General features: G+C 54.8%; 1 protein-coding gene across 3 annotated transcripts in view; it reads left to right on the forward strand.

Moving 5' to 3' along the window:
* Positions 1-14,313, forward strand: part of MTCL2 (microtubule crosslinking factor 2) — a 67,149-nt gene that overhangs the window by 16,046 nt on the left and 36,790 nt on the right. For all 3 annotated transcript variants that reach the window (XR_010751456.1, XM_066383856.1, XM_066383858.1), the window contains exons 2-3: positions 3,402-3,626; positions 10,538-10,696. Coding sequence is in view for 2 of the 3 variants with exons in the window: in XM_066383856.1 (XP_066239953.1) it covers positions 3,402-3,626; positions 10,538-10,696 (384 nt within the window). In the remaining variant the exon portion in view is untranslated. The remainder of the gene's footprint in view (positions 1-3,401; positions 3,627-10,537; positions 10,697-14,313) is intronic.

Raw genomic sequence — 14,313 nt, forward strand, 5'->3', positions numbered from 1 at the left:
ACCATGGAGAGACGGAGCTGGCAGGGTTGCAACATCCTGCATTTTCAGAAATGGACTGTGGTGAAGGGCAGGCCCTGGAGAGACAGCTGCCCGTGTGAGAGAGATCAGTTATTCATTCACTTACTCAACAGATGCTTACTGAGACCCTGCTCTGTGTCAGGCCCTGGGCTGGGGACTTGTGCTGAGACACATGACTCTTGCCCTTTTAGGGAAAAAGACAGAGAAGACACCCTTCATTAGAGTCCCCTGGGGGCCCCATCCCTGCCGTCTCAGATTCAGTAAGCCTCTGTTGGGGCCTGAGAGCTTCTGACCAGTCTCCCAGTGAGGTTGATGCTGTGGGTCCAGGGATAAATGATGAGTGTTTTTTGTTTTGTTTTTTTATATTTTCACAACCGTCTCTATGCTTGCTGTTTTATTTTTTATAAATAGAAAAATCAGTTATTTAAAACTTAAAAAAAAAAAAAAAAGGTCCTGCAAAATGACTCCAGCTGGATGTGGCCCTGTGTTGAGGGACGTCACCTCCCGGGAGCTAAATGTCGTGCACTGTTCCTGTAGCCCAGCATCGTGTGAGCTTGTGTGTCCTCCGCACTTCCACTTGTTCATCCTGAGCTTTGGGCCCACTCAGACCCCCGCATCCTCCCCAACCCCGGGCCCTGTCCCTGTGTCTGCAGAGAGAACAAGTGAGATGTCAGTAAAGAGCGGGGTGGGGATTTGAACACAGGTCCGCGCGGAGGCCGGTTTAGCTGGGGTTTAGCCGGCCGGCCTGCACCTCCTGGGCGCCGTTCCCTTCATGCTTCTTCAGTCCGCCCGCTGAAATGGCGCGTGGAGCCCTCACTTCCTCATTTCCCTAACTGGTGTGATCACTGACTGGCCCACTTCCTCCTTTTCCACTTTTAGTTCTGTCCCTGGGCTTGGTGCTGGGGTGCTGAGTCTGTGTGCCTGTCGGGTGGGGGTGGGGCTGGGGCTGACGGTCCCGCTGAGGGGACTGGTCATCCGAGGTTGGTGCCGCTGAGCCCACCCCGGGACAGCGGCTGTGGTGGCAAGTGAGGATGAACCCTTCCGGGGACGGTGGGAACACAGCAGTGTCTGCTGGGCTTTGGAGAAGCAGTGACCTGCTCCCTCTGTCTTCTCCTGAGTTCAGAACCATTTGAGAAAGAGTCCCGTGGGGTCCGACAGGTGGATGTGAAAACCTCAGTGAGCTTTCCTCCTCAGGACCGTCCTGGGGGGTCGCTTCCTAACCCTGCCCCAGAATCACACCACCTTCCCGGTCTCAGGGGCCGCCTCCTCGTGGGGGGGCCACCCATTCTCTTTGGGGGACGAGGGGCCCGGAGGGCTGGTGAACCTAGTTCTCCACGGTGGCCCCTGTCCAGGGCCTGCAGAGTGGTTCTTTTCCTTCCTGGGCCCCCCATCCCATCTGCACTCTCCTTGGGGGATTTCTCTGGCTTCTCAGGGAAATGCCTTTGGCAGGTCGAGCTCCTCCATGACTCAGGTTCTCTTGTTAGTTAGTGTACAATTGTATTTAATCTGTTCAATATTAAGGGTAGATATTATTCCATTTGCGACTCAGTTTTCACATGTTATTAGATACAATAACATTTCTTCTGTGAGGTCTCCCCACTCATCCCCTTATACTTTGTTTCACATTGGTGGGTTTTTTTTTGCGACTGTTTACCCAACTGGACATGGATTCTTTTTTAATATTTGTTGAGAGTCTGCAAGACCCTGTGCTGGGCGTGGGGGGGTGGTGCCTCAGGGAGTGAGGTGGCCCTCCAGACATTTGCAAGTGTCTCTGGAAGACAAACTATTCAGGAACTGCGGATGTGCGCATGGTGACCAAGGGGAAGTGAGGCACATCTGGGAGCTGCTGACAGAGGTGGGCATGAGCTGCCCTGAGGAAGTGAGGTCATCCCTTCACTTGAAACCCCAACCCAGACTGTTTACTCAGCCCTTCTTCAAGGCTCTGGATGAGAGCTGCCCCGTGTCTGTTTCTCCAGCTTCAACTTCGCCTTGTAGCTAGCTAGCCACCCTGGCCTCCTTGCTGTGTCTTGACACACTGAACTCTTCCTAGCGCCTGGGCCTTTGCACACACTTCCTTCTGCCTAGCGTAATCTCTCCCTGGCTGTCTCTTTGCATGGCTGCTCCTCCGTGCCTCAGCTCAACCATCCCTGTTTTAGAGGGGGCCTCCCTGACCATATCCTCTCATATACTACTACTTCACCGTTTTTACCCTGCTGGTAGGCAATGAATAGTATTTGAATGTTTTCATTTGTTGGTTTATGATGTGTCTCCCCAACAAGATGTGGGGGCTCCATACGGAAGATCCAGAAGGGGTCCCGTTAGCCTTGGTCACCACTGTTCCTGTTCTTCCTCACCCCTGTGCTTGGCACAGAGACTGATACACAGTTGGCGCTCATAAATGCTTGTTGAAGGTGCCCCTCCCCAGTATATGAGTTTCCTGTTGTTGCTGCAATATAGTACCATAAACTTGGTGGCTTCAAACAGTTCCAGATTATTACCTTGTCATTCTAAAGTCAGAAGTCTGAGAAGACAGCTGTGGGCAGAGCTGTGTTCCCTGTGAAGGCCCTGGGGGGAGAGTCCCCTCCCTTAGTTTTCCGGCTTCTGGAGGCTGCCTGTTCGCCTTAGTTAGCGGCCGGCCCTCCATCTTCAGAGCACGTCACTCAGTCCTCTGTGTCCCTCATCGCGTGGCTTTCTCCCACTTTGATCCCCTTGCCTCCTCCCTCTTATAAGGACCCGTGTGATTATACCGGGCCACCCCGATAATCCAGGAACATCTCCCAGTCTTGAGGTCCCTAACTTAAATACATGTGCAAGCTCCCTTTTGCCATGTAAGGTGACACAGTCTCGGATTCTGGGAATTAGGACATGGACCTCTTTTTTTTTTTTTTTTTTCTGAAGCTGGAAACGGGGAGAGACAGTCAGACAGACTCCCGCATGCGCCCAACCGGGATCCACCTGGCACGCCCACCAGGGGTGATGCTCTGCCCCTCTGGGGGGTCACTCGGCTGTGACCAGAGCCACTCCAGCACCTGGGGCAGAGGCTAAGGAGCCATCCCAGCGCCCCCCGGGCCATCCTTGCTCCAATGGAGCCTTGGCTGTGGGAGGGGAAGAGAGAGACAGAGAGGAAGGAGGGGGGTGGGGGTGGAGAAGCAAATGGGCGCTTCTCCTATGTGCCCTGGCCGGGAATCGAACCCGGGTCCCCCGCACGCCAGGCCGATGCTCTACCGCTGAGCCAACCGGCCAGGGCAGGAGCAGGACATGGACCTCTTTGAGAGGGGGTCTATCCCTGCTACCCCAGGAGGTGGCTAGGACCAAAAGTTGGGTGTGGCTTGCACCGAGGCTCAGAGCCCTGCAACCTGACCGCCCCGCCCTGCCCCCTGCAGGATGAGATCGAGGAGCTGCGGGCGGAGATGCTGGAGATGCGGGATGTCTACATGGAGGAGGACGTGTACCAGCTGCAGGAGCTGCGCCAGCAGCTGGACCAGGCCAGCAAGACCTGCCGCATCCTGCAGTACCGGCTGCGCAAGGCCGAGCGCCGCAGCCTCCGCGCCGCGCAGACCGGCCAGGTGGACGGGGAGCTCATCCGGGGCCTGGAGCAGGATGTCAAGGTGAGCCCAGGGCCTCCCCCAGCCCCCACAGGGGCCCTTGTCGGGGGCCGGGACCACGAGCCTGGGTGGGACCCGGGTCGGTCTGCAGCTCACGCCTTGTGCGTCGATGGGCAAGTTACACCACTTCCCGGGTCCTCGGCTTCCTCATCTGTAAAGTTGGGGATCCCGGGTGAACCGACAGGCCATTGACCAGGGGGGTCCCAAAGTGACGTAATATGAATCCTGCTAGAAGCGGCTGCTGTTGGCATAGCAGCTGCACCCCTGGAGCTGGGCTCCCCTCGCCCCTGCGCGGTTCCGTGGAAGATTCTTTGTTGCTCTAATTAATGGAGAGTAGGGAAGGCCTGGAATTGGATTTTACTGGTTTAAATCTTGGCTCTCGTGTGTCCTGATTTTGTGATTTTTGAGCAAGTCACCTGAGTTTCAGTTTCCTCATCTATTCGGTGCATGCGACGCAGCTTGTGCCTCACGGGGCTCTGTGACAGCTAGATGGGACAGCGTGGGTAAAAAGTCACTGTAAGCACTCAGTCCTGTTAGCTGTTGCTGCTGTACCCATTTTCCGGATGAGGCACGGGCGGCTCAGAGAGAGGAAGCACCTGTCCCTGGTCACATGACACTGTATCTGCCGAGCCTCCACTCCTCGGCCTCCCTCGCCTCTGCCTGGCCTCCCTCTGCCTCCGTGAGCAGGGAGCAGGGGAGGGACAGGCTGGAGAGCGGCCAGCGGGGCCCCAGGAGGAGAGGCCACCACAGAGCCCTGGGGCGGGGCTGAGAAGTTAGTGTGGGAGGACTCAGCCCTCTGCTCTCAGAACTCAGTCCAGTGCCATCAGGGGGATGTGGGAACTGGGGGAGGGGCAGGGGTGACAGCTGAGGCCTGAGGAGAAGGGGTTCCCTGGACGGGACGGGGCGGGGGTGTGTGGATGGGGAACGGCGATGCCAGCCCCGTGCTGGCTTCGGCAGCTCTGTTCTCTCACATACGCAGTGGGGCGATGGCGTGTTGTACACAAGAGGAAACCGATCTCAGAAAGGTCATGTCTCTTGAGTCTAAGGTGCACCCCTGCCTGAGAGGGCAGCTCCCGGGACAAATGGTGCCACAAATACTCAATGCCAGGCCCTGGATTGGGAGTGTGTGGGGTGAAGAGGAGCCCGGGAAGGGCCGAGGAATCTGAGTTTGGGCCCAGGTAGTTGGGGATTTCAGGAAGGGACACAAAGTCAGACTGAGAGAGAAGAGGACAGGGAGTATCTCTGGGGCTGGAAGCAGGTGGGCTGGGCAGCCTGGGGAGGGGCTGAGGGGTGTGTGTGTGTGGATGTGTGTGTGTGTGTGTGTGATGTGTGTGTGTGTGATGTGTGTGTGTGTGTGAGTGAGAGATGTGTGGATGTGTGTGATGTGTGTGTGTGTGATGTGTGTGTGTGTGATGTGTGGATGTGTGTGTGTGTGTGAGAGATGTGTGGATGTGTGTGTGTGAGAGATGTGTGGATGTGTGTGATGTGTGTGTGTGTGATGTGTGTGTGTGTGATGTGTGTGTGTAATGTGTGTGTGTGGATGTGTGTGTGTGTAATGTGTGGATGTGTGTGTGTGTGAGATGTGTGGATGTGTGTGGTTGTGTGTGTGTGTGATGTGTGGATGTGTGTGTGTGTGTGAGAGATGTGTGGATGTGTGTGTGTGTGATGTGTGGATGTGTGTGATGTGTGTGTGTGATGTGTGTGTGTGATGTGTGTGTGTGTGGATGTGTGTGTGTGTGATGTGTGGATGTGTGTGTGTGTGAGATGTGTGGATGTGTGTGTGTGATGTGTGGATGTGTGTGGTTGTGTGTGTGTGTGATGTGTGAGATGTGTGGATGTGTGTGATGTGTGTGATGTGTGTGTGTGTGTGATGTGTGTGTGATGTCGGGCTGCAGTGGTGAGAGGGGGCTTCTGCCCGCTGGGCAGAGGGGAGGGGAATGGCTCCTTCTGTTGGGATTTGAACTAGCCAATCAGCATCAGCCTTGCCCCCTCCCCTCCCTCCTCTCCCAGCCCCTGCAGCTGGAGCGCTGAGCTCATCCACACAGACCCGGACTGGATGCCTCTGGCCACCTCACTGTACCCTGTGTGCTGGGGATGTTCTGGGGTGCTTTAAAGGTCCTCAAAATGTTGACTTTCCTGGCATCTCTCAGGAGGGCTGGTGGACCCAGGTGGGGAGGGGTCCGGGGGCTGCCTAGGAACGTATCGGGGGGACTCTGAGACTTCCTGTGTCAGCTCCTTGGCCTGTGCCCCAATGGGCCCCCACCTCTTGGGTCTTGGGGCCTCAGTTTCCCCTTCTGTTAAATGTAGGGCTTAGACCAACTGAATCTTCAGGGCTTTTGCAGCTCCGTGGTTTTATTGAGCAGGTCAGTTATTGGTGAGGACACCAGGAATGGGACCCCAGGCCTTGTTTCCCCCCACCCCCCTACCTCCCCACCCCCGCCTCTCTATTCCCTGCCAGGCTCTCTCACTCTGTGCTGGTCCTCACAGCTAACAGGACCCACAGAACCTCAGTGGGCACATTGCCTGGCATAAGGGGGGCAGGGGCAGGGAACCAGAGACCTGCTCTGCCAGTCGTTTGCTGTGTGGCCTTGGGTAAGCTCCTTTACATCTCTGAGCCTCAGTTTTCCCATGTGGAAAATGGGAGATAAAACTGGTTCCTACGTGTAGAGATTTTTGTGTGGATAAAATGAAATTACTCAAGTAAAGAGAATGTTAAGCATGAAGCCTGGCGCTGTGCCCAGCGGATCAGCAGATGCTGGTTGTGGTACAGTGGTTCGGGAACACTTACGAGCTATGACTAGGACAAGTGGCTGGGGCAGGGGTGGAGAAGGAGAGGCCAAAATCTCCACCTGGATGGATGAATCACCTGGAGGATTTGTCCACAATGCAGATTTCTAGGCACTGGAGGCAGGGCCTGGAATCCTAGGGAGAGCATCTGGTTTCCGAATCCAGGGGTATAAATTTCCACCTGGAGTCACTCCTGTGGACGGCCCAAGACACCAGTGAAGTGTTTTCTTTCCAGAAACAGATGATACTGGAAAAAAAGTTCTGGCTTTGGGTGTGATTCCTGGGTAACCCGGGAAGGTGCCTCCCTTCTTTGAGCCTCAGTTTCCTCATCTGTACAAGGGGGGTGACATTCCCATGCTCTCAGGGTTCCTTAGCCACACGGAGCTAAGATGCTGCCTAGAAGGGGGTGTTCCTTCAGGAGAGTTCCCACCCCCCTTCCTGTGGATTCAGGACGACAGGGACACCCTGAGGCCCGTGAGCTGAGGGCAGATGGGCCAATCAGCAAGCGGGCCAGGCCGCTGTGGCCGGGAGGCTGCTGGCTGCCTTTGGCAGGCGCCGGGCCCCACTGCTGTAAACAGTGACCTCATGACTGAGCGCATTTGTTTGCTCTTTGGGGATTTGCCCTGGTTTCCGGAAGCTGCAGCTGCTCAGCTCCAGTGGTGTCTCGGCCCCCCTACCATGGCCCCCTACCACGGGAGGAACTGGGAGGATCAAATGAGACAGGCAGGTGGGGCCCTAGGAGCACCTGACAGTGTGAGCCCATTGTGGGGCTTACTATCGATACTTTTATTGTGGCTCTTTCATTCAATGTGTCATGTGTCATCCGGCATCAGGCCGACAGCAGGGCAGGTTGAGAGCAAGACTCTAGAGTTGACCCCTCTCATTTCCAGTCCTGGTTCTGTAGCTCCCTAGCTGTGTGACCTTGGGCAGGTGACCTTTCCTTTCTGAGCCTCAGAGGGGGGCTCATAAAGCCCGTCCTGAGGGAATAGAAGGCACAGGATGGGTGCCCGGGAAGTGACAGCTGGTCATGCAGTCACCTGCGAGAGCCGAGGCGGCCGAGGACCACTGAGGCTCAGAGAGAGGAGGGGACAGGCTCAGGGTACCAGGCGGCTGGCTACCCTTCAGGTCAACGTGCTCTTTGCTCCCATCGGCTCTGGGATCTGAGATGAACGACTCTTTTGTCCACGTGGGAATTCTGTAAGCTGCCTGGAGTTAGGCGTTTTAACATAGTACCCCTTGAGGGTGGGGAGCACATGGGAAATGGGATCCCACGGGGAATAGGGCAGAACGCAACTAGTGCTCATGGAAGGGATGAAACCTGTAGTCCCTCAGGAGCCCAAGGGGATCCAGGAATCCACGTGGATCATGACTTCCTGGTGAGGAGCCTGTCGCTTCCCCCAGGGAGGCCGTGGTGGGGACAGAGCAGCCCACCAGGTGGAGGGGAGCAGGTCCGGGTGGGAGCACAGTTGGGAGAGGAGCCCTGGCCCCCAGGAGCCGCTCCCTCACCCCAGTCGGGGACACAGCCCTCCCTGGACCGCGAGCGGGTGGGATGGACAGTTGGGGGAGCATCCCCAGCTCAGCTGGGGCAGACACAGCTCCCATGTTTCAGTTATTCACTCCTTCACCTTTCTCCCTTTTGGCTGGTTGTAGCCTTGGGTTTGTTTGTTCAACCATTAAGCATTTATTAGGCACTTACTGTGTGCCAGACCCTTTGCTACTACCGAGACACAGAAATGTGAACGAGCCCAGGCGTGGTCTGGGGCCTTGATCTTTGTCCCACTGCTCCTGCCCCCTGGGCCTAAGCAGGATGGATGAATGAATGAATGGATAAATGAATGAATGAAATGGCAGTCCGGACAGGAGCCCACTGGGTGACCTAACAGTCCAAAACTGGGGACCGTAGCCAGGAGCCTGGGGCTGAATATTTCCAGCAAAAAACCCTGACATCCAACTTAAAAGAGAGGTTGTGGGGTATAGAGCCAAGTCGGATAAAATCAGTGCATGGGGGGGGGGGGAGCAGTAATCTTGGTTATGCATTCAGAATTGTATTTTTTGAGCAACTACTATGTTGCAGCCACCGACCCAAGCACTGTGTCAGGTATTCCTCATAGCAGCCCTCAAGGCTGGGCTATGTCATCCCCCTTGTACAGCTTAATAACCAAACTGAGACTTTGCCTGGTTGACTAACTTGTCCTGAGTCACACGCTCTGTGAGTCCTAGAATCAGGCTGTAACCTCGTTTTCCCACCTGCAAAGTCCAGACAGTGAGGGATGGCTCACCCCGCTGTGTGGGTGAGGCAGGCTTGGGGCTTACAGCGGCTGTGCGAGGGTCCTCCTGGGCCAGCTGCTGGCTGTCTCCTTCGGCGACAGGGAGAGGCAGTGGGCATCGGAGGGAGGGGAAGGCAGCGCTGGGTTTCCTTTCTGGCCGTTGTTTTTCCTGGCCTGCCTCGCACACTGCCCAGGGGTCGGTGCCGAGCTGGGCCTGGGCCCAGGCGGAGGGCCGAGCCAGGGAGGGCCGTCATCCCTTCCGGCAGGGAGGAGGTGCCGCGGTCATTCCCGAGACTGGCGGGCACAGGGAGCTGGGCTGTCTGCCCCACTCTTGCTGGCAAAAACATCGTACCCCTTGTGGAGGCCTCGGCCATGAGGGCCCCTCAACCAAGTCCCCAGGGCTCCCCCCAACTCAGCCCACAATAGCTTTGTGTGACGCTGACTAAGTCACTTGCACCCTGAGCCTCAGTTTCCTTGTCAGTAAAATGGGGACAGGATTAGGGTGAAGGTGAATGAACCTGGCACACAGTAAGTGTTCAGCCAGTGGTTGTGCCCAGCCCACTCAGAGCTGGTTGTGACTTACAGCCCAGAAGGTCCCTCCTCATGCTCAGAGGCCCCTTTCCTGGCCTTTCAGCCCAGCCAGCAGGGGACGGGACAGAGGTGTTCTCCAGAAACTGGGTGCTGTTGTCTCAGAGCCCTGGAACCGGGATGGGAGCGTGCAGCCCCATTAGCTCCTTTCTGTGGGGTTGACTTGGACACTTGCCCAGACTTTGTCATTCGGGGCCTATTCTATATCCCAGATGATTGGAAACAGGCCTCGGGGTCACGCTGTGACCCCCAGCAAGACCTTCCCCTTTCTGGGCTTCGGCTTCTCAAAGCAGCAGCCGCCACTCAGCCAGCGCTCACTGTGTGGGCACCGGGCCGAGCCTTTTGTGCAACAGCTGACTCGGTCCTCCTGTCGGACCTGCGCGGTTGGTGCTGTTACTGTCACACCCCGTCTGCAGTTAAGGAGACTGAGGCACAGATAGGAGATGATTTGCACAAGATCACGTACTGGTCCCTGGCAGAGATGGAATGTAATTGGCTCTGGGGCTGTCCTTCTTGCTCTGAGTTTCCAGTTCTTTAAAATGAGCTTCTGCCCAGCCACAAGCTCTTGTGAGGGTTGGCACCGGGGTGGCCGGGAGAGGCTTCTGGGAGTATTAAGGGGCCCCTGGGGAAACGAAAAGGCATTCCTAAGAACAGGAAGGGCCTGGACAGCTTCCTGGGGGCTGACCTGTGACATAGACATAAGGAAGATGGGGTGCCAGGGTTTGGGTTTTTGTTTTTTGTTTTTTTGTTTTTTACAGGGACAGAGAGAGAGTCAGAGAGAGGGATAGATAGGGATAGACAGACAGGAATGGAGAGAGATGAGAAGCATCAATCATCAGTTTTTCGTTGCGACACCTTAGTTGTTCATTGATTGCTTTCTCATATTTGCCTTGACCACGGGCCTTCAGCAGACTGAGTAACCCCTTGCTGGAGCCAGCGCCCTTGGGTCCACACTGGTGAGCTTTTTGCTCAAGTCAGATGAGCCCGCGCTCAAGCTGGCGACCTCGGGGGTCTCAAACCTGGGTCCTTCCACATTCCAGTCCGACACTCTATCCACTGTGCCACTGCCTGGTCAGGCTGGGTTTGGGTTTTGGTTCTATTCCTTGCTGGCTGTGTGACCCTTGGTGAGTTACTTAACCTCTCTGTGCCTCGGTTTCCTCATCTGCTAAGTGCGGGTGGTGAGAGAACCTGCCTGCTCAGGGAGTGCCCTGCGACCCCGATGGGATGCCCCTCGGCCTGCCCATGCCCTGCTCACCACCCTCCCTTGCTCAGGTCTCCAAGGACATCTCTGTGCGGCTGCATAAGGAGCTCGAGGTGGTGGAGAAGAAGCGGGCACGCCTGGAGGAGGAGAACGAGGAGCTTCGGCAGCGGCTCATCGAGACCGAGCTGGCTAAGCAGGTGCTGCAGACGGAGCTGGAGCGGCCGAGAGAGGTGAGGGTCCCATCTGTCCTGGGCAGGGCCAGGCAGGGGTGGCGAGCATGTGCCAGCCCCACCCAGCCAGTATCTCTGCACAGTTAGGCCCCCTCTGGCAGAGCTGTTTTTTGTTTGTTTGTTTTTTGTATTATTCTATAGTGAAAGGGTGGGAGGGGAGGGGGCAGGATGGGGTGGGGGAAGAGGGGAAGCAGAGAGACAGACTCCCGCATGCGCCCGACCGGAATCCACCCGGCATGCCCACCAGGGGGCGATGCTCTGCCCATCTGGGGTGTTGCTCTGCCGCAACCAGAGCCATTCTAGCGCCTGAGGTGGAAGCCATGGAGCAGTCCTCAGCGCCCAGGCCAACTTTGCTCCAATGGAGCCTCGGCTGCGAGAGGGGAAGAGAGAGACAGAGAGGAAGCAGAGGGGGAGGGGTGGAGAAGCAGATGGGCGCTTCTCCTGTGTGCCCTGACTGGGAATCGAACCAGGACTTCCACACACCATCCGATGATGTACCGCTGATAGAGCTGTTTATTCATGTATTCCTCCAGCGCATGTTTTCTGAGCACCTGCTGTGTACACTGTGTGCTGGCCACTAAGGACACAGTGAGGGATGAAGGACATTTGGGTTCCTGTTTTCAAGGAGCCCACAGACTAATGAAGGAAGCAGTCACCCGGCACAGAGCCACACTGATGGGGGCGCTAATAGAGAAAACATGCAACCATGCACAGCATGGGACTGGCCCTCTGTGCCTCACTTTCCTCATACATACAATGGGGCAATAATGCCCCGGGCCATTGTAAGAACAAGCTGGAATAACTTACGGAGACATACTTCAGGGACTGCGAGGCCCTGCCTGTCAGTGCCGGGCTGGGCCTCTGGCTGGCGTATGGGCAGAGATTTCAGGACACGAGACCCTTCCAGACACCAGCCTCTCTGTCTCTGATCATGCCAGTCCCTCCGCCTGGGATGTTTTTCTCTTCCTTCTGCTGTTAGCCACCATGCTGGGTACTTTATCTCAACAATTTTCATAAAGGCCCAATGAGGTTATGGTCTTACCCATTATATGGATGAGAAAACAGCCTCTGAGAGAGAGGGATGGATGTCCTCAAGGTCACACAGGGCCCAGTGGGCTTGTTGGACACCCGTTGGAAACCATCAGCTTAGGTGACCCCTAGGGCTGGACTCCTCCAGATTCCAGGGGTCTGTGTTCCCGGCAGCCTGCAGTAGCTCCCGGCTCTAGGGGCGGGGCTGGGCCTCAGCTGTCTGGCTGCTCACACGGTATCCTAGGGGATCGTAATTGTTCTGGGGCACACTCCCTCCGCACCTTCCCTGAGGGCAGGCTTGCCAGCCTTCCGGGCTCCAGGGCCCTGAGCCAGAACCGCCCTTCAGCTGCCCTCGGAGCGGGTTGCTGTATGTGCCAATGGCTTCTCAGTGTGGAGTCGGGGCGTTTGCTGCCTAGCTCATATAACTAACATACGAAACGAGTTCACCGGAGGTTTGTGTTAGCAGTAAGGCTTCTGATCAACAGTTGGCTATTGGTCAAGATTGGTTAAGATTTGGGGGGCAGTCAGAAGTCACATGTGGGTTTTCAACTGCATGGGGGCAAGTTGGTGCCCCTAACGCCTTCGTTATTCAGCTGTCAACGGTATGACTGTATTGACACGGAAGGCTCTCTAAGGGACTGAGTTAAGCAGGAAAAGCAAGTTATAGAAGTGTACGTATTGCGCAGTCCCGCTAATTATTTTGACAAGCCATACAAAACACGCTGGGTTTGAAGCAGGTACGTACACATGCAAACGCAGAACAAAAGTCTGGAGAAAAACCACTGCACTGAAGAATTAGAAAGGGTGGGAGTAGGGTGGAGAATGACTGTTTCCTTCGTACTGTGAGTGCTGTGGTTGGTTGGTTCTTTCACAGTAAGAAAGTACTTGTGTATTATGTGTGAAATTTTAAATGCAGTCAAACATGTAAAGAGCCCTTCGTGGTCCCTGGCACACAGTAGGTATTCAAGAAAGTGGTTTACTGCCCCTTGGAAGGCGATGTCAGCAGAGCAGGTGTAGCCCACCCTGAAGTGCCCCTCCGTGTCTCAGGATGTGGGCGAGGAGGCGTGGCCCTGTGTTTATTTGCTGATTGCCCTCTCCCTCCTCCCTCTCCTCCTGACTTGGTTTCTATGGAGACGAGGGTCCCTTAGCAATTCTTCTGCCAGAGCATCATCAAGATCTGCCGTTGCCATCCTGACAGGTTGCTGTGACGATGCTGTCACCCGGCTGGGAACAGGAGCCCCTGGCCTGAGCTGATGGGGTTGCCATGGAGACTGGTCTTCGCTCGGAGAAGGGAGGGCGGCCGGCCCCAGCCATGCTCTGCGGTGGCACTGTTGCCCAGCTGGGCTGCAGCTCAAGATTCATAACCCAAGAATCAGTCCCTGTTAGGAATCGCTCCCCCTGCTCGTATTTTAGGCAGAAAGCCAACGTCGGGGTTGACGTATATTCATTAGAATCTAGCTGCTGTGTCTGAGGGCTCTCTCTGTACCAGGCACCACACCAGACATTTTATGTACGCCCTCATGTTGTGTAGCAATGGCTTCCCCACACACGTAGCGACGCTGTCCCCGTTTTATAGTTGGTCATCTTCTTGGTGATTTTTAAATTGTGATATAATCCACATCATAAAAGTCACCATTTTTAAAGTGTACAACTCAGTGTTTTTTAAATACATGCCTAATGCTGTGCAATCCCAGAACATTTCCTTTGCCCCCGAAAGCACCCCTGTACCTATTAGCGGTCACTGCCTAGTCCCTCTTCCCTCTGCCCGCGGCAACCACACTAATCTGCTTTCAGTCTCTATGGATTTGCCTGTGCTGGAAATGTCACACAAATGGAATCACGCAATGTGTGAGCTTTTGTGACTGGAGCATCTTTCTTTTTTCTATTTAATTGAGTGACTGACTTCTTTCACTTAGCACAAGGGTAGTCCACCTTTTTACACCTACCGCCCACTTTTGTATCTCTGTTAGTAGTAAAATTTTCTAACTGCCCACCGGTTCCACAGTAATGGTGATTTATAAAGTAGGGAAGTAACTTTACTTTATAAAATTTATAAAGCAGAGTTACAGCAAGTTAAAGCATATAATAATCATTACTTACCAAGTACTTTATGTCGGATTTTTGCTAAGTTTGGCAGAATAAGTCTTTATAAAACAACTTACTGTAGTTAAAATCTATCTTTTTATTTATACTTTGGTTGCTCTGCTACCACCCACCATGAAAGCTGGAATGCCCACTAGTGGGCGGTAGGGACCAGGTTGACTACCACTGCCTTAGCATAATGTTTTTAAGGGTTTTCTATGTTGAACCATCTATTGGTATTTCATTCCTTTTTATGATAGAATAATAACCCGTTGTACAGATATAGCACATTTTGTCTATTCACCCATCAACAAATCCAGCATCATCAAATGTTGATGGACATTTGGGTTCTTTCCATTTTGTGGCTATTATGAATCATGCTGCTGTGAAAGTTAGTCTCTACAGCAGCGGTTCTCAACCTTTGGGTCGTGACCCCGGTGGGGGTTGAACAACCAAAACACAGGGGTCGCCTAAAGCCATCGGAAATACATGCTGCTCTACAGGCT

This window comes from Saccopteryx leptura, chromosome 5, assembly GCF_036850995.1.
Source record: "Saccopteryx leptura isolate mSacLep1 chromosome 5, mSacLep1_pri_phased_curated, whole genome shotgun sequence".
Taxonomy (NCBI): domain Eukaryota; kingdom Metazoa; phylum Chordata; class Mammalia; order Chiroptera; family Emballonuridae; genus Saccopteryx; species Saccopteryx leptura.